Source organism: Salmo trutta, chromosome 3 (genome assembly GCF_901001165.1).
Source record: "Salmo trutta chromosome 3, fSalTru1.1, whole genome shotgun sequence".
In the NCBI taxonomy this organism is placed as follows: domain Eukaryota; kingdom Metazoa; phylum Chordata; class Actinopteri; order Salmoniformes; family Salmonidae; genus Salmo; species Salmo trutta.
In genome coordinates, this window is record NC_042959.1 from 1,029,173 (window position 1) to 1,049,588 (window position 20,416).

The 20,416-nt window shown below is 47.2% G+C and overlaps 1 protein-coding gene across 1 annotated transcript in view; it reads right to left on the bottom strand.

Moving 5' to 3' along the window:
• fgf16 (fibroblast growth factor 16) overlaps nt 1-19,486 on the bottom strand; it is a 45,379-nt gene extending 25,893 nt beyond the window's left edge. The window contains exons 1-2 of the mRNA XM_029720118.1: nt 19,212-19,486; nt 2,006-2,109 (exon numbers count right to left, since the gene is read on the bottom strand). Of these exons, the coding sequence (XP_029575978.1) occupies nt 2,006-2,109; nt 19,212-19,485 (378 nt within the window). The 5' untranslated portion in view covers nt 19,486. The remainder of the gene's footprint in view (nt 1-2,005; nt 2,110-19,211) is intronic.
• Nucleotides 19,487-20,416: the final 930 nt, after the last annotated feature.

Consider the following 20,416-nt stretch of genomic DNA (forward strand, 5'->3'; position numbering starts at 1 on the left):
CAGGTAAGGGTGCTCTCGAGCGGCTAGATGTTCTTTACCATTCGGCCATCAGATTTGCCACCAATGCTCCTTACAGGACACATCACTGCACTCTATACTCCTCTGTAAACTGGTCATCTCTGTATACCCGTTGCAAGACCCACTGGTTGATGCTTATTTATAAAACCCTCTTAGGCCTCACTCCCCCCTATCTGAGATATCTATTGCAGCCCTCATCCTCCACCCGTTCTGCCAGTCACATTCTGTTAAAGACCCCCAAAACACACACATCCCTGGGTCACTCATCTTTTCAGTTCGCTGCAGCCAGCGACTGGAACGAGCTGCAACAAACACTCAAACTGGACAGTTTTATCTCCATCTCTTCATTCAAAGACTCAATCATGGACACTCTTACTGCCAGTTGTGGCTGCTCTGCGTGTTGTATTGTTCTCTCTACCCTTTATTGTTGTCCTTCTTGCCCTTTGTGCTGTTGTCTGTGCCCGATAATGTTTGTACCATGTTTTGTGCTGCTACCATGTTGTGTTTCTACCATGCTGTGTTGATGTCATGTTGTGTTGCTGCCATGTTGTTGTCTGAGGTCTCTATGTAGTGGTGTCTCTCTTGCCGTGATGTGTGTTTTTGTCCTATATTTAAATTGTATTTTTAATCCCAGCCCCCGTCCCTGCAGGAGGCCTTTTGTCTTTTGATAGGCTGTCATTGTAAATCAGAATTTGTTCTTAACGGTCTTGCCTAGTTAAATAAAAGTTTTTTAAAAAGTTAAAAAAGTACTCTGGGAAAGAACTCCAATTGATTCTGAAAGTATTCGTACCTTCAGATTATTAGTAATCTTACAGAGTTATTACTAAAATAACTCTGGTCTTCGTAGAAAACCATTTCGTTCAATAACTGGACTGGTGCTGTTAATAATAACGTAGTTCTAAGTTTACGCACTACCATACAGTACTATATTCTACTGCTGTACTCTACTGAATTTTACTTTACTGTACTCTACATTACTCTACTGAACTCTACTCTACTCTACTCTACTGAACTTTACTTTACTCTACTGAACTTTACTCTACTCTACTGAACTTTACTTTAGGTAAAGGTCAGTTGCAAGTTCAAATCCCCGATCTGACAAGGTACAAATCTGTCGTTCTGCCCCTGAACAGGCAGTTAACCCACTGACATAGAATAGCATGAAATGCAAAAAACGTGTCTGCTCAACTGTACGCAAATGCAATCATAGATGCATGCAATGTTTTATGATTCTATCCCCCCCAGCACCCCCAACTCAAAACATCTTCCCTCGGCTATGGAGGAGAGGAGAGGAGGGAGAAGAGGAAGGAGGGGAGAGGAGGACAGGACGGAGTAGAGGAGAAGTGAGGAGAGGAGGGAGAAGAGGAAGGAGGGGAGAGGAGGGGAGGGAGGAGAGGAGGGAGAAGAGGAAGGGTGTAGAGTTGAAGAGGGAGTAGAGGAAGGAGGGGAGAGGAGGAGAGGAGATGAGGGAGGAAAGGAGAGGAGGACAGGAGGGAGGGAGGGAGGGAGGAAAGGAAAGGAGGAGAGAGAAGAGGAGGACAGGAGGGAGTAGAGGAGAAGAGAGGAGAGGAGGGAGGAAAGGATAGGAGAGAGGAGAGGAGGGAGGAGAGGATAAGAGGGAGGGAGGGAGAAAGAGAGGAGGGAGGAGGGAGGTGAGGAGAGGAGGGAGGAGAGGAGGGAGGAGAGGAGGGAGGGAGGAGGGAGGGAGGAGGGAGGAGAGAGGAGGCGAGGAGAGGCGAGGAGAGGAGGGAGGGAGGAGGGAGGAGAGAGGAGGCGAGGAGAGGCGAGGAGAGGGGAGAGGATGGGAGGGAGGAGAGGAGGGAGGAGAGGAGGGAGGAGAGGAGGGAGGGAGGATGGAGGAGAGAGGAGGCGAGGAGAGGCGAGGAGAGGGGAGAGGATGGGAGGGAGGAGAGGAGGGAGGAGAGGAGAGAAGAGGAGGAGAGAATATGTAGAGGCGGGAAGAGGAGAGGAGGAGTGTTTAACTTACCGACCCATAGAGCTCTCCTCTCTCGTTCATGCCCAGGTAGAGTCCTGCATCCACTCCTCTAATACTGACCAGCCCTACAGCCAGACTGATGAACTCTAGGATACCTGGAGAGGACAGAGATAACACCTGTCAGAGATATAGAGATAGACCATAAGTTATAGAAGTATATCTAGAAGTTATAGAAGTAGAACTAGAAATTATAGAAGTAGAACTATAAGTTATAGAAGTTATAGAAGTAGATCTAGAAGTTATAGAAGTTATAGAAGTAGAACTATAAGTTATAGAAGTTATAGAAGTAGAACTAGAAGATATAGAAGTTATATAAGTAGATCTATAAGTTATAGAAGTAGATCTATAAGTTATAGAAGTAGATCTATAAGTTATAGAAGTAGAACTAGAAATTATAGAAGTAGAACTATAAGTTATAGAAGTTATAGAAGTAGATCTAGAAGTTATAGAAGTTATAGAAGTAGAACTATAAGTTATAGAAGTAGAACTATAAGTAATATAAGTAGATCTATAAGTTATAGAAGTAGATCTATAAGTTATAGAAGTAGATCTATAAGTTATAGAAGTAGAACTAGAAATTATAGAAGTAGAACTAGAAGTAGAACCAGAAGTTATAGAAGTAGAACTAGAAGTTATAGAAGTAGAACTAGAAGTTATAGAAGTAGAACTAGAAGATATAGAAGTTATAGAAGTAGATCTAGAAGTTATAGAAGTAGAACTAGAAATTATAGAAGTAGAACTAGAAGTTATAGAAGTTATAGAAGTAGATCTATAAGTTATAGAAGTAGAACTAGAAATTATAGAAGTAGAACTAGAAGTTATAAAAGTAGAACTAGAAGAAACCAAATAAATGACATCCAGCACAGGGCTCCAGCTTTGCATTTGGTTTGCTAACTTGCTAACTTGCTAACTTGCTAACTTGCTAACTAAGAGAGTAGATGTCAAGATCAAGCTTATTGGTTACAGCAGAGACATTAAATCCCCTCCTGGATCAAGATCCCTGTTGCCTAAAATGTTTTGTGCGTCCACATTTGTTTTTTAAATACAGTGCCAGTCAAAAGTTTGGACACACCTACTCATTCAAGGGTTTTTCTTTATTTTTACTATTTTCAACATTGTAGAATAGTAGTGAAGACATCAAAACTATGAAATAACACATGAAATCATGTAATAACCAAAAAAATGTTAAACAAATCAAAACATATTTTAAATTTGACATTCTTCAAAGTAGCCACCCTTTGCCTTGATGACATCTTTGCACACTCTTGGCATTCTCTCAACCAGCTTCATGAGGTAGTCACCTGGAATGCATTTCAATTAACAGATGTGCCTTGTTAAAAGTTAATTTGTGGAATTTCTTTCCTTCTTAATGCATTTGAGCCAATCAGTTGTGTTGTGACAAGGTAGGGGTGGTATACAGAAGATAGTCCTATTTGGTAAAAGACCAAGTCTATATTATGGCAAGAACAGCTCAAATAAGCAAAGAGAAATGACAGTCCATCATTACTTTAAGACATGAAGGTCAGTCAATGTGGAAAATGTCAAGAACTTTGAAAGTTTCTTCAAGTGCAGTTGCAAAAACCATCAAGCGCTATGATGAAACTGGCTCTCATGAGGACCGCCACAGGAAAGGAAGACCCAGAGTTACCTCTGCTGCAGAGGATAAGTTCATTAGAGTTAACATCACCTCAGATTGCAGCCCAAATAAATGCTTCACAGAGTTCAAGTAACAGACACATTTCAATATCAACTGTTCAGAGGAGACTGCGTGAATCAGGCCTTCGAATTGCTGCAAAGAAACCACTACTAAAGGACACCAATAATAAAGAAGAGACTTGCTTGGGCCAACAAACACGAGCAATGGACATTAGACCGGTGGAAACCTGTCCTTACTCTGCGTCTTTGTGAGACGAAGAGTAAGTAAACGGATGATCTCCTCATGTGTGGTTCCCACCGTGAAGCATGGAGGAGGAGGTGTGATGGTGTGGGGGGGGCTTTGCTGGTGACACTGTCAGTGATTTATTTAGAATTCAAGGCACACTTAACCAGCATGGCTGCCACAGCATTCTGCAGTGATACGCCATCTCATCTGGTTTGGGCTTAGTGGGACTATCATTTGTTTTTCAACAGGACAATGACCCAACACACCTCCAGGCTGTGTAAGGGCTATTTGACCAAGAAGGAGAGTGATGGAGTGCTGCATCAGATGACCTGGCCTCCACAATCACCCAACCTCAACTCAATTGAGATGGTTTGGGATGAGTTGGACCGCAGAGTAAACGAAAAGCAACAAACAAGGGATCAGCATATTTTGGATCTCCTTCAAGACTGTTGAAAAAGCATTCCAGGTGAAGCTGGTTGAGAGAATGACAAAAGTGTGCAAAGCTGTCATCAAGGCAAAGGGTGGCTACTTTGAATAATCTAAAATATATTTGGATTTGTTTAACACTCTTTTGGTTACTACATGATTCCGAATATGTTATTTCATAGTTTTGCTGTCTTCACTATTATTCTACAATGTAGAAAATAAAGACAAACCCTTGAATGAGTATGTGTGTCCAAACTTTTGACTGGTACTGTATGTCAGAGAGGGGGACTCCCTTAAGCAGTGCCCAGGAGGTGGCAGCTCCCTTAAAGCAGTGCCCAGGAGGTGGAAACTCCCTTAAAGCAGTGCCCAGGAGGTGGCAGCTCCCTTAAAGCAGTGCCCAGGAGGTGGAAACTCCCTTAAAGCAGTGCCCAGGAGGTGGCAGCTCCCTTAAAGCAGTGCCCAGGAGGTGGCAATTCCCTTAAAGCAGTGTCCAGGAGGTGGCAACTCCCTTAAAGCAGTGTCCAGGAGGTGGAAACTCCCTTAAAGCAGTGTCCAGGAGGTGGCAACTCCCTTAAAGCAGTGCCCAGTAGGTGGCAACTCCCTTTAAGCAGTGTCCAGGAGGTGGCAACTCCCTTAAAGCAGTGCCCAGTAGGTGGCAACTCCCTTTAAGCAGTGTCCAGGAGGTGGCAACTCCCTTAAAGCAGTACCCAGGAGGTGGCAGCTCCCTTAAAGCAGTGCCCAGTAGGTGGCAACTCCCTTTAAGCAGTGTCCAGGAGGTGGCAACTCCCTTAAAGCAGTGCCCAGGAGGTGGAAACTCCCTTAAAGCAGTGCCCAGGAGGTGGCAGCTCCCTTAAAGCAGTGCCCAGGAGGTGGAAACTCCCTTAAAGCAGTGCCCAGGAGGTGGAAACTCCCTTAAAGCAGTGCCCAGGAGCTGGCAACTCCCTTAAAGCAGTGCCCAGGAGGTGGAAACTCCCTTAAAGCAGTGCCCAGGAGGTGGCAACTCCCTTAAAGCAGTGCCCAGGAGGTGGCAACTCCCTTAAAGCAGTGTCCAGGAGGTGAAAACTCCCTTAAAGCAGTGTCCAGGAGGTGGAAACTCCCTTAAAGCAGTGTCCAGGAGGTGGAAACTCCCTTAAAGCAGTGCCCAGGAGGTGGCAACTCCCTTAAAGCAGTGTCCAGGAGGTGGAAACTCCCTTAAAGCAGTGCCCAGGAGGTGGCAACTCCCTTAAAGCAGTATCCAGGAGGTGGCAGCTCCCTTAAAGCAGTGCCCAGGAGGTGGCAACTCCCTTAAAGCAGTGCCCAGGAGGTGGCAGCTCCCTTAAAGCAGTGCCCAGGAGGTGGCAACTCCCTTAAAGCAGTGCCCAGGAGGTGGAAACTCCCTTAAAGCAGTGCCCAGGAGGTGGCAGCTCCCTTAAAGCAGTGCCCAGGAGGTGGAAACTCCCTTAAAGCAGTTCCCAGGAGGTGGCAACTCCCCTGGAGAAGTGTGATGCCAAAGAAGACGGGGCTGGGCGGCCAGCTAGACGGGGCTGTGCGGCCAGCTAGACGGGACTGGGCGGCCAGCTAGACGGGACTGGGCGGCCAGCTAGACGGGGCTGGGCGGCCAGCTAGATGGGACTGGGCGGCCAGCTAGATGGGGCTGATCAGAGCGACGGATCGCCTGAGTCCGCTGCACGTACGCGTTTAGGGATCTCACAGGACACAGAGAGCGTGCATCAACATCCTGAAGGGCATGGAGGTGGACAAGGCTTTTTCACTTTTCAAGTTTAAAGAAATATATATTTCACCTTTATTTAACCAGGTAGGCCAGTTGAGAACAAGTTCTCATTTACAACTGCGACCTGGCCAAGATTGCGACAAAAACAACAGCACAGAGTTACACATGGAATAAACAAACATACAGCCAATAACAAAATAGAAAGTCTATATATACAGTGTGTGCAAATGGAGTAAGGAGGTAAGGCAAAACAATAGGCCAGAGTGGCGAAATAATTACAATTTAGCAAATAACACTGGAGTGATAGATGAGCAGATGATGATGTGCAAGTAGAAATACTGGTGTGCAAAAGAGCAAAAAAGTTAATAAAAACAATATGGAGATGAGGTAAGTAGTTGGTTGGGCTATTTACAGATGGGCTGTGTACAGCTGCAGCGATCGGTTAGCTGCTCTGACAGCTGATGCTTGAAGTTAATGAGGGAGATATAAGTCTCCAACTTCAGTGATTTTTGCAATTCGTTCCAGTCATTGGCAGCAGAGAACTGGAAGGAAAGGCGGCCAAAGGATATGTTGGCTTTGGGGACGACCAGTGAAATATACCTGCTGGAGCGCGTGCTACGGGTGGGTGTTGTTATCGTGACCAGTGAGCTGAGCTTTACCTAGCATCAACTTGGAGCCAGTGGGTCTGGCGACGAATATGTAGCGAGGGCCAGCCGACTAGAGCATACAGGTTGCAGTGGTGGGTGTTATAAGGGGCTTTGGTAACAAAATGGATGGCACTGTGATAGACTGCATCCAGTTCGCTGAGTAGAGTATTGGAAGCTATTTTGTAAATGACATCGCCGAAGTCGAGGATCGGTAGGATAGTCAGTTTTACGAGGGTATGTTTGGCGACGTGAGTGAAGGAGCCTTTGTTGCGAAATAGGAAGCCGATTCTAGATTTAATTTTGAATTGGGCATGTTTAATGTGAGTCTGGAAGGAGAGTTTACAGTCTAGCCAGACACCTAGGTATTTGTAGTTGTCCATAGTTGACCGGGGTAGGGGTAGCCAGGAGGAAAGCATGGCCAGCCGTAGAAAAATGCTTGTTGAAATTCTTAATTATAGTGGATTTATCGGAGGTGACAGAGTTTCCTATCCTCAGTGCAGTGGGCAGCTGGGAGGAGGTGCTCTTATTCTCCATGGACTTTACAGTGTCCCAAAACGTTTTATAGTTAGAGCTACAGGATGCAAATTTCTGTTTGAAAAAGCTAGCCTTTGCTTTCCTAACTGACTGAGTGTATTGGTTCCTGAATTCCCTGAACAGTTGCATAGATGGGGGGCGATCAATTCACATATGGGGTCCAGGGCACAGCTGGGAGCTGAGGGGGGTCAATAACAGTGAGAGACTTATTTTTGGAGAGATTCATGTTTAAAATTAGAATCTCGAACTGTTTGGGCATAGACCTGGAAATTATGACAGAACTCTGCAGGCTATCTCTGCAGTAGATTGCAACTCCTCCCCCTTTGGCAGTTATATCTTGTCGGAAAATGTTGTAGTTGGGGATGGAAATCTCAGAATGTTTGGTGGCCTTCCTAAGCCAGGATTCAGACACGGCAAGGACATCAGGGTTGGCGGAGTGTGCTAAAGCAGTGAGTAAAACAAACTTAGGGAGGAGGCTTCTGATGTTAACATGCATGAAACCAAGGCTTTTCGATTACAGAAGTCAACAAATGAGAGTCCCTGGGGACACGCAGGGCCTGGGTTAACCTCTACATCACCCGAGGAAAAGAGGAGGAGTAGGATGAGAGTACGGCTAAAGGCTATCAAGACTGGTCGTCTAGTGCGTTGGGAGAATAAAAGGAGCAGATTTCTGGGCGTGGTAGGATAGATTCAGGGTATAATGTACAGACAGGGGTATGGTGGGGTGCGGATACAGTGGAGGTAAGCCCAGGCACTGAGTGATGATAAGAGAGGTTGCATCTCTGGACATGCTGGTTATACTGGGTGAGGTCACTGCATGTGTGGGAGGTAGGACAAAGGAGGTATCTGAGGCATATTGAGTGGGACTAGGGGTTCCGCAGTAAAATAAAACAATGATAACTATCCTAAACAACAGTATACAAGGCATATTGACATTTGAGAGAGACATAAAGCGAGGCATAAAGCAATCACAGGTGTTGATTGGAAGAGCTAGCTAAGACAACAACGGGTAAGACAACAACAGCTAATCAGGTAAAATAACAACAACAGGTAAAATGGCGATGAATGGGCAGAGAGGGTCAGTTAACTACACACAGGGCCTGAGTCCGATAAACAAAAATAAATAAAATGAAATACAGTGATAAATGAACAGTCCAGCAGGCATCAACTATGTAGCCAAGTGATCATAGGGTCCAGTGAACAGGAACAGATGGAACAGGGAAGCTGCGGGGTAGTCGTTGCTACGCTAGTACGCGGGAGACACAGCGTTTAAAGTTAGCAGCCGGGGTTAGGAGCAGCTTCTGCTCTGACGTCCGGCAAAAGCTGGTTGAGGGCACATCGGATAGCTGACCAATCGTGGTGGTATGGCGGGGCGCCGTGTCGACAAAGGGTCCGGGTCAGATGGCGAAAAAGGTATTGTATGCGCCTGGCTCGCGGCTAACTGGTGCTATCTTCGGGGCAGGGGCATTAGCCACTATAGCCACTCGGTAGCAGCGATGATCCGATGTAAAGGACTGGAGCTTACGGCAAGGATCCGGTGGAGTAGAGGATTTAATCCGTGTTGGGGTAGGGTTCGGGAGGTGATCACTGAGTAGGCCGGGAGGTGGGCCTGGCTCAGGGCTAGCTTCGTGGCTGGGTCACTCGGTGACAGCTAGCTAGCTGTGATGATCAGGAGTTTTAAGGTCCAGGGTTTACGGCAGGAATTTGGCGTTGTAGCGGAGAAACAGTCCGATACTGGCAAGTATTATCCAGGCTAAAAAGAAAAACAGCTGGTGCCCGTGTAACCGATGTGAAATGGTTAGCGGTGGTGCGCGCTAATAGCGTTTCAATCAGTGACGTCACTCGCTCTGAGACTTGAAGTAGGGTTTCCCCTTGCGTTGCAAGGGCCGCGGCTTTTGTGGCGCGATGGGTAACGATGCTTCGGTGGGTGTCAGTTGTTGATGTGTGCAAGGGTCCCTGGTTCGAGCCCAGGTTGGGGCGAAGAGAGGGACGGAACCTACACTGTTACATCTGTGCAGAGGGTAAAGGTCGCTAGCAGTGGCTAACAATGACTAAAGAGCTATTAGCTAATTAGCTGGTTAGCTTCTGATGGAGGTTCTGGCTATAAGGAATAAGAAAATAAAAATATATATTTTTTAAAAGCGGATCCGTATTGGGTGAGGCGGGTTACCGGAAGGTATATTTAATTTAAAAATGGAAAAGAGATTTAAATATATGCAAATTTAAATATATGCACAAAAAGACGAAAAATACAAAAAGTAAAACCACGTCTGCACTGCTACGCCATCTTGGAAAGTTTGATACAGTTCATCGGAGAACTTGAGGCACTGAGGAATGTACACTGCTGTTAGGCTCTGAATGAATATCCAGAGCTTTCAGAAGCCCAGAGTGGAGCTCCTGAATATCAGCTGATGAACAGTCCGCTTCACTCTCAGCGCTCTCTGAGCCGTGGCTCGCTTACAGGTGTAGTAGTAATTAAAAAACCTGTAATTAAAAAAACTTAACAGACACAAAACATTGCAGAGCTTTGCGAAGCTTTGGACGTTAATAAGGTTTGACTCGGTGACCACCCCATACAACTTCTGGAGAGCAACAGTGTTTAGAGCTAGATAACACACAGTCTGTCCTAGCCTGGGTGACTAGCATAGTGTTTAGAGCTAGATAACACACAGTCTGTCCTAGCCTGGGTGACTAGCATAGTGTTTAGAGCTAGATAACACACAGTCTGTCCTAGCCTGGGTGACTAGCATAGTGTTTAGAGCTAGATAACACACAGTCTGTCCTAGCCTGGGTGACTAGCATAGTGTTTAGAGCTAGATAACACACAGTCTGTCCTAGCCTGGGTGACTAGCATAGTGTTTAGAGCTAGATAACACACAGTCTGTCCTAGCCTGGGTGACTAGCATAGTGTTTAGAGCTAGATAACACACAGTCTGTCCTAGCCTGGGTGACTAGCATATAGAATAGAAATATAACCAACTCTATCCATTACCTAGAGGACTGTCCTGGGAACTGTCGCAGGGGGAATAGGACGCTAAACAACACAAGTCTCCCACTATGTACATTATGTTGGCATGATACTGATCTAGGGACAGGGCTACTGATACCCTCCTGATGGCTGCGTGGGCCGTTGCCAAGTTACGCAGTGACTAGTAGGAGGGTCGCCATGGAAGCACGGGGCGCTGGACCGGGTGGAGCTGCCGTGGGTGCAGTTCTTGGTCTTAGTAGCAAATATTCATACGAGAACTTTGAAGGGTTGAGCCCCAAATGGAACCCTATTCCCTATATAGTGCACTACTTTAGACCAGAGCCCTATGGCACCCTATTCCCTATATAGTGCACTACTTTATACCAGAGCCCTATGGTAACCTATTCCCTATATAGTGCACTTTTGACCAGGGCTCATAGCACTCTGATAAATACTGCACTATATAAGGAATATGGTTCCATAAGGCTCTGGTATAAAGTAGTGCACTATATAAGGAATAGGGTGCCATAGGGCTCTGGTATAAAGTAGTGCACTATATAGGGAATAGGGTTCTATAAGGCTCTGGTATAAAGAGAGGAAAAACACACTACTCAAAAATGAATCACCCACAAACACAGGTGGGACAAACATCAACATAAATATGACCTCCAATTAGAGACAACGAGGATCAGCTGCCTCCAATTTGAGATCAACCCAAACAACCCCAACATAGAAATAGACAAACTAGAACTTAAACATAAGTTCTAGTTAAGCACGCCCTGACCACTCTACTATAGAAAATGACCTCTTACAAGGGTCAGGACGTGACATGTGCGTCCCACTCGTTCTAGATGTTTCTCTCTCTGAGGTGCGTCCCAAATGGCACCCTATTATTCCCTTTCTAGTGTGCTACTTTTGACCAGAGCCCATAGACAGAACACATTGAATGTTTTTCCCACAGTATTTGGTCTCTACCTGAAGCCTGAACAGAGATGTTTTCTATTAGTTTATATAAACTGGATAAACACTACCACAGCAGATGTTATTGGTGTTTAACGTCCGGTCCTCCCCGGGCCAGGACACAACAACACCCGGGCTGTGGTCCAAATGTACTGCACTACTTTTGACCAGGGCAATAGGATGCCATTTGAGACGCAAACAGCCTCGTCCTGCTCCCTAATCCTCTACGATGATGCTGCCAGGGAATGAAAGACCAGCTCTCTCTGATCCTCTACGATGATGCTGCCAGGGAATGAAAGAGCAGCTCTCTCTGATCCTCTACGATGATGCTGCCAGGGAAGGAAAGACCAGCTCTCTCTGATCCTCTACGATGATGCTGCCAGGGAATGAAAGAGCAGCTCTCTCTGATCCTCTACGATGATGCTGCCAGGGAATGAAAGAGCAGCTCTCTCTGATCCTCTACGATGATGCTGCCAGGGAATGAAAGAGCAGCTCTCTCTGATCCTCTACGATGATGCTGCCAGGGAATGAAAGAGCAGAACTCTCTGATCCTCTACGATGATGCTGCCAGGGAATGAAAGACCAGCTCTCTCTGACCCTTTACGATGACGCTGCCAGGGAATGAAATACCAGCTCTCTCTGATCCTCTATGATGATGCTGCCAGGGAATGAAAGGGCAGAACTCTCTGACCCTCTACGATGATGCTGCCAGGGAATGAAAGGGCAGAACTCTCTGACCCTCTACGATGATGCTGCCAGGGAATGAAAGACCAGCTCTCTCTGATCCTGGTAACATTATTCATTTAAATCAAACCCATCTCCTCTGTTTCTCTTCTCTCTCCCAGTTCCCAGCACTGACACCTACTCTAACCCAACCCTCTCTAGGCCAACAGAGCCCTGCTCTAACCCAACCCTCTCTAGGCCTACTCAGTCCTGCTCTAACCCAACCCTCTCTAGGCCTACTCAGTCCTGCTCTAATCCAACCCTCTCTAGGCCTACTCAGCCCTGCTCTAACCCAACCCTCTCTAGGCCAACAGAGCCCTGCTCTAATCCAACCCTCTCTAGGCCAACAGAGCCCTGCTCTAATCCAACCCTCTCTAGGCCAACAGAGCCCTGCTCTAACCCAACCCTCTCTAGGTCTACTCAGCCCTGCTCTAACCCAACCCTCTCTAGGCCTACTCAGCCCTGCTCTAATCCAACCCTCTCTAGGCCTACTCAGCCCTGCTCTAATCCAACCCTCTCTAGGCCAACAGAGCCCTGCTCTAATCCAACCCTCTCTAGGCCTACTCAGCCCTGCTCTAATCCAACCCTCTCTAGGCCAACAGAGCCCTGCTCTAACCCAACCCTCTCTAGGCCTACTCAGCCCTGCTCTAACCCAACCCTCTCTAGGCCTACTCAGCCCTGCTCTAATCCAACCCTCTCTAGGCCTACTCAGCCCTGCTCTAATCCGACCCTCTCTAGGCCAACTCAGCCCTGCTCTAATCCAACCCTCTCTAGGCCTACTCAGCCCTGCTCTAATCCAACCCTCTATAGGCCTACTCAGCCCTGCTCTAATCCAACCCTCTCTAGGCCTACTCAGTCCTGCTCTAATCCAACCCTCTCTAGGCCTACTCAGCCCTGCTCTAATCCAACCCTCTCTAGGCCTACTCAGCCCTGCTCAGCCCTGTTTATCCCTACTCAGCCCTGTTTATCCCTACTCAGCCCTGTTTATCCGCACTCAGCCCTGTTTATCCCTACTCAGCCCTGTTTATCCCTACTCAGCCCTACTCAGCCCTGTTTATCCCTACTCAGCCCTGTTTATCCCTACTCAGCCCTGTTTATCCCTACTCAGCCCTGTTTATCCCAGCCCTGTTTATCCCTCCTCAGCCCTGTTTATCCCTACTCAGCCCTGTTTATCCCTACTCAGCCCTGTTTATCACCACTCAGCCCTGTTTATCCCTACTCAGCCCTGTTTATCCCTACTCAGCCCTGTTTATCCCTACTCAGCCCTGTTTATCCCTACTCAGCCTTGTTTATCTCTAATCAGCTCTGTTTATCCCTACTCAGCCCTACTCAGCCCTGTTTATCCCTATTCAGCCCTGTTTATCCCTACTCAGCCCTGTTTATCCCTACTCAGCCCTGTTTATCCCTACTCAGCCCTGTTTATCCCTACTCAGCCTTGTTTATCTCTAATCAGCTCTGTTTATCCCTACTCAGCCCTACTCAGCCCTGTTTATCCCTATTCAGCCCTGTTTATCCCTACTCAGCCCTGTTTATCCCTACTCAGCCTTGTTTATCCCTACTCAGCCCTCCTCAGCCATGTTTATCCCTACTCAGCCCTGTTTATCCCTACTCGGCCCTGTTTATCCCTACTCAGCCATGTTTATCCCTACTCAGCCCTGCTTATCCCTACTCAGCCCTACTCAGCCCTGTTTATCCCTACTCAGCCCTACTCAGCCTTGTTTATCCCTCCTCAGCCATGTTTATCCCTACTCAGCCCTACTCAGCCCTGTTTATCCCTACTCAGCCCTGTTTATCCCTACTCAGCCCTGTTTATCCCTACTCAGCCCTTTTTATCCCTACTCAGCCTTGTTTATCCCTAATCAGCTCTGTTTATCCCTACTCAGCCCTGTTTATCCCTACTCAGCCCTACTCAGCCCTGTTTATCCCTACTCAGCCCTGTTTATCCCTACACAGCCCTACTCAGCCCTGTTTAGCCCTACTCAGCCCTGTTTATCCCTACTCAGCCCTGTTTATCCCTACTCAGCCTTGTTTATCCCTAATTAGCTCTGTTTATCCCTACTCAGCCCTGTTTATCCCTACTCAGCCCTGTTTATCCCTACTCAGCCCTGTTTATCCCTACTCAGCCCTCCTCAGCCCTGTTTATCCCCACTCAGCCCCACTCAGCCCTGTTTATCCCTACTCAGCCCCACTCAGCCCTGTTCAGCCCTCCTCAGCCCTACTCAGCCCTCCTCAGCCCTCTTTATCCCCACTCATCCCTGTTTATCCCTACTCGGCCCTGTTTATCCCTACTCAGCCCTGTTTATCCCTACTCAGCCCTGTTTATCCCTACCCAGCCCTGTTTATCCCTCCTCAGCCCTGTTTATCCCTACTCAGCCCTGTTTATCCCTACTCAGCCCTGTTTATCACCACTCAGCCCTGTTTATCCCTACTCAGCCCTGTTTATCCCTACTCAGCCCTGTTTATCCCTACTCAGCCCTGTTTATCCCTACTCAGCCTTGTTTATCTCTAATCAGCTCTGTTTATCCCTACTCAGCCCTACTCAGCCCTGTTTATCCCTACTCAGCCCTGTTTATCCCTACTCAGCCCTGTTTATCCCAGCCCTGTTTATCCCTCCTCAGCCCTGTTTATCCCTCCTCAACCCTCCTCAGCCCTGTTTATCCTTACTCAGCCCTCCTCAGCCCTGTTTATCCCTACTCAGCCCTGTTTATCCCTACTCAGCCCTGTTTATCCCTACTCAGCCCTACTCAGCCCTGTTTATCCCTACTCAGCCCTCCTCAGCCCTGTTTATCCCTACTCAGCCCTGTTTATCCCTACTCAGCCCTGTTTATACCTACTCAGCCCTGTTTATCCCTACTCGGCCCTGTTTATCCCTACTCAGCCATGTTTATCCCTACTCAGCCCTGCTTATCCCTACTCAGCCCTACTCAGCCCTGTTTATCCCTACTCAGCCCTACTCAGCCTTGTTTATCCCTCCTCAGCCATGTTTATCCCTACTCAGCCCTACTCAGCCCTGTTTATCCCTACTCAGCCCTGTTTATCCCTACTCAGCCCTACTCAGCCCTGTTTATCCCTTCTCAGCCCTGTTTATCCCTACTCAGCCCTGTTTATCCCTACTCAGCCCTTTTTATCCCTACTCAGCCTTGTTTATCCCTAATCAGCTCTGTTTATCCCTACTCAGCCCTGTTTATCCCTACTCAGCCCTACTCAGCCCTGTTTATCCCTACTCAGCCCTGTTTATCCCTACACAGCCCTACTCAGCCCTGTTTAGCCCTACTCAGCCCTGTTTATCCCTACTCAGCCCTGTTTATCCCTACTCAGCCTTGTTTATCCCTAATCAGCTCTGTTTATCCCTACTCAGCCCTGTTTATCCCTACTCAGCCCTGTTTATCCCTACTCAGCCCTGTTTATCCCTACTCAGCCCTCCTCAGCCCTGTTTATCCCCACTCAGCCCCACTCAGCCCTGTTTATCCCTACTCAGCCCTCCTCAGCCCTGTTTATCCCCACTCATCCCTGTTTATCCCTACTCAGCCCTGTTTATCCCTACTCAGCCCTACTCAGCCCTGTTTATCCCTACTCAGCCCTGTTTATCCCTACTCAGCCCTACTCAGCCCTGTTTATTCCTACTCAGCCCTGTTTATCCCTACTCAGCCCTGTTTATCCCTACTCAGCCCTACTCAGCCCTGTTTATCCCTACTCAGCCCTGTTTATCCCTACTCAGCCCTGTTTATCCCTACTCAGCCCTCCTCAGCCCTGTTTATCCCCACTCAGCCCCACTCAGCCCTGTTTATCCCTACTCAGCCCCACTCAGCCCTGTTCAGCCCTCCTCAGCCCTACTCAGCCCTACCCAGCCCTGTTTATCCCTACTCAGCCCTCCTCAGCCCTGTTTATCCCCACTCATCCCTGTTTATCCCTACTCAGCCCTGTTTATCCCTACTCGGCCCTGTTTATCCCTACACAGCCCTACTCAGCCCTGTTTATCCCTACTCAGCCCTGTTTATCCCTACTCAGCCCTGTTTATCCCTACTCAACCCTACTCAGCCCTGTTTATTCCTACTCAGCCCTGTTTATCCCTACTCAGCCCTGTTTATCCCTACTCAGCCCTACTCAGCCCTGTTTATCCCTACTCAGCCCTGTTTATCCCTACTCAGCCCTGTTTATCCCTACTCAGCCTTCCTCAGCCCTGTTTATCCCTACTCAGCCCCACTCAGCCCTGTTTATCCCTACTCAGCCCTCCTCAGCCCTGTTCAGCCCTCCTCAGCCCTGTTCAGCCCTCCTCAGCCCTCCTCAGCCCTGTTCTGCCCTGGCAAGTGAAGTAGATGATATACAAAAGTGAAATAATCTTATACAAACAAATGAACAGTAAACATTACACTCACAAAAGCTCCAAAAGAATAAAGACATTTCAAATGTCATATTATGTCTATATACAGTGCTGTAATGATGTACAAATGTTTAAAGTACAAAAGGGAAAATAATTAAGCATAAATATGGGTTGTATTTACAATGGTGTTTGTTCTTCACTGGTTGCCCTTTTCTTGTGGCAACAGGTCACAAATCTTGCTGCTGTGATTGCATGCTGTGGAATGCTCTATCCCCCCTCTATCTCTCTGTCTCTCTCTCTTCCCATCTCTCTCTCTTCCCCTCGCTCTCTCTCTCTCTGTTTCTCTAATTCCACATCTCTCTGTCTCTCTCTTTCCCTATCTCTTTCTCGCTCTCTTTCCCCATCTCTTTCTCTCTCTCTTTCCCCATCTCTTTCTCTCTCTCTGTCTATCTCTTCCCCATCACACACTGTCTCTCTCTAACCTCCCATATCTCTCCCCATCTCTCTCTCTCTCTTTCCCATCAATCTCTCTCTTTCCCCATCTCTCTCTCTCTCTTTTCCCATTTTCCTCTCTCCCTCTCTCCCATCTCTCCCTCTCCCCATCTTCCTCTCTCTCTCTCTCTCTCTCTCTCTCTCTCCATCTCTCTCTCTCTCCCCATCTTCCTCTCTCTCTCCCCCATCTCTCTCTCTCCCCATCTCTCTCTCTCCCTCTCTCCCCATCTCTCTCTCTTTCTCTCTCTCTCCCTATGTCTCTCTCCCCATCACTCGCTACCCATCTCCCTCTCTCTCTCACCCTCTCTCCTCATATCTCTCTCTCTCCCATCACTCTCTCCCCATCACTCTGTCCCTCTCATCACTCTCTCCCCATCACTCTGTCCCTCTCATCACTCTCTCCCCATCACTCTCTCCCCATCTCACTCTCTCTCCATCAATCTCTCCCCAACTCTCTCTTTCTCTCCCTGGCAGGCAGGCAGGCAGTGAGCCAAACAGAGAGTCTGCACCTGCAGAATGACTGCATGGACAAGACATGCAGAGAATGTGCATTTGTTCTCCGTGACCTCATGTGTCTGTGATAGTGATTGGAACCACACCTCCAATGATTCGTATTAATAGTAGAATTAGGAGAGAGCGAGCCGGCGTGGGCCAGGCGACAGGTCCCTTAGAACCAGTTAAACAGAGAAGCAGAAACGGACCACAGCCTGTCCAGCTCTCTCTTTCTCTCTCTCTCTCTCTCTCTCTCAGGGGAGCCACCTGCCTGTCCATCTCTCTCTCTCTCTCTCTCTCTCTCTCTCTCTCTCAGGGGAGCCACCTGCCTGTCCAGCTCTCTCTCTCTCTCTCTCTCAGGGGAGCCACCTGCCTGTCCAGCTCTCTCCCTCTCTCTCTCTCTCTCTCTCTCAGGGGAGCCACCTGCTTGCCTGCCAGGTGCTCCAGCGCCCTGCTGAGGGTGGGTCGGACGGGGGGAAGGAAGGCATGTGGCTGTCCTGCTGACTGGATAACACACACACACACACACACACACACACACACACACACACACACACACACACACACACACACACACACACACCAGAAATCCTTCAGCAATTTGACTAATCATATTCTGAGCAGTGAGCCATAATAGGAATCAAATGGCCTGCAGTAAAATACTTCTGTTACCGGTTCAATATGACACATCATCTGTTACCGGTTCAATATGACACATCATCTGTTACCGGTTCAATATGACACATCATCTGTTACCGGTTCAATATGACACATCATCTGTTACGGTTCAATATGACACATCATCTGTTACGGTTCAATATGACACATCATCTGTTACGGTTCAATATGACACATCATCTGTTACCGGTTCAATATGACACATCATCTGTTACCGGTTCAATATGACACATCATCTGTTACGGTTCAATATGACACATCATCTGTTACCGGTTCAATATGACACATCATCTGTTACCGGTTCAATATGACACATCATCTGTTACCGGTTCAATATGACACATCATCTGTTACCGGTTCAATATGACACATCATCTGTTACGGTTCAATATGACACATCATCTGTTACCGGTTCAATATGACACATCATCTGTTACCGGTTCAATATGACACATCATCTGTTACCGGTTCAATATGACACATCATCTGTTACCGGTTCAATATGACACATCATCTGTTACCGGTTCAATATGACACATCATCTGTTACCGGTTCAATATGACACATCATCTGTTACCGGTTCAATATGACACATCATCTGTTACCGGTTCAATATGACACATCATCTGTTACCGGTTCAATATGACACATCATCTGTTACCGGTTCAATATGACACATCATCTGTTACCGGTTCAATATGACACATCATCTGTTACCGGTTCAATATGACACATCATCTGTTACCGGTTCAATATGACACATCATCTGTTACCGGTTCAATATGACACATCATCTGTTACCGGTTCAATATGACACATCATCTGTTACCGGTTCAATATGACACATCATCTGTTACCGGTTCAATATGACACATCATCTGTTACCGGTTCAATATGACACATCATCTGTTACCGGTTCAATATGACACATCATCTGTTACCGGTTCAATATGACACATCATCTGTTACGGTTCAATATGACACATCATCTGTTACCGGTTCAATATGACACATCATCTGTTACCGGTTCAATATGACACATCATCTGTTGCCGGTTCAATATGACACATCATCTGTTACCGGTTCAATATGACACATCATCTGTTACCGGTTCAATATGACACATCATCTGTTACGGTTCAATATGACACATCATCTGTTGCCGGTTCAATATGACACATCTGGTACTGGAAAGACAGAGAAAGGTGCTGCTCTATCATCAAAGGCATCTCAACTCCTTGTGAAAAGAAACCCGGGAAATAAATAACCAGGTGTCAAATTTAAAAGTTGTTGCAAAAGATGTTTCTCTTGGTCTGTGCACACAAAACCACACCAAGTTCACATGCAACTGGTAAAAACTCACCGAATCTGCTATGGTCTTGTCTTGTCCCGTACACGGTCCCGTTGGGGAATATCTCCAGCTGGAAGCCGGTCCGACAGTACAGCTGCCTCCGCCTCAGAATCCCTTTAAGGTGCTCGAAATCTGTCAGCGAGCCTCGCTGTAACCTCCCCTCAATCTGCCCCAGCCTCTCATCCAGTAACCCCGCTGGCGCCTCTGCCAAGGGCATACTTCCTAGTGCGGGGAAACTCTGTAAATCCAAGTCGAGTGTCCCTAGAAAGCTCCCAACCTCCGCCATGGCGCACAATTGAAGGGATCTGTTAATGCAATTAAAATGTCCGTTGAATCAAGGAAGTTTACCGTTCAACATAGGAAGTTAAATCCCATGCGCAAAAAAAGCCACGAAGGTATGTTACCCGGCGTAATGCGTAATTCACCTCCTCCTCTTCGGTAAATCGGTTCCTTTATTTAATGACGTGTCCTTTACCACTCATCACTTAGATTGGTGTGTTTATCAGACGGACAGGCTGGTTATATACATAATGGATATTGAAACGCAAGCCACGCCTGGCTGGCATCCCCGCTTTGCGTGCCGCATCATGACTGACAAAATATATAGTTTCATTCCAACTTTGATTATTGTACGATGCTGCTGCAGCCTTTGTGTTTTTTCTCGCTCTGCCACTGCCTCGTCCTGCTGCCGCTGTAGGATCACCAGTCTTCTGAACTAACTATCCCAGCCAGTTACTCTTCACTCCGACTAGGCTGTCCCCTTGCTCGGCTCTCTGTGTCTTTCTGCTGATAAAAACCACAACGGAAACAAGAGCAGGAAACTGGCGATAGTTTGTGATGTATTGAAATATGGAACCGATTCCGGAATGAAAGCCGCAGTCATCATTAAAACACCGATGGAAGTTGACACAGAGTTGATAAACTACATGTTTTACTGCATCACGTTACTAAATTCAGAATCCATCCATATAGAACTCTTAATAAAAGACCTCTTATTAAACCGCTTGGCGTCTTATCACTATATCACTTCTATCTCAAACGGCCCCCCGGTGCCTCTATTATTTTCCCTCTGAAGAAAGTCAAAGAGCCGCAGACGGTCCTCATATCTTGATTTCAAACAGAAAATCTCCGTTTCCACTCCGGTCCCATTTTATAGCGGGCGCAGCCTGTCAGTCACTCTGTGTTCAGATCAGAATGTTATTCTCAAGCCTGCTGGA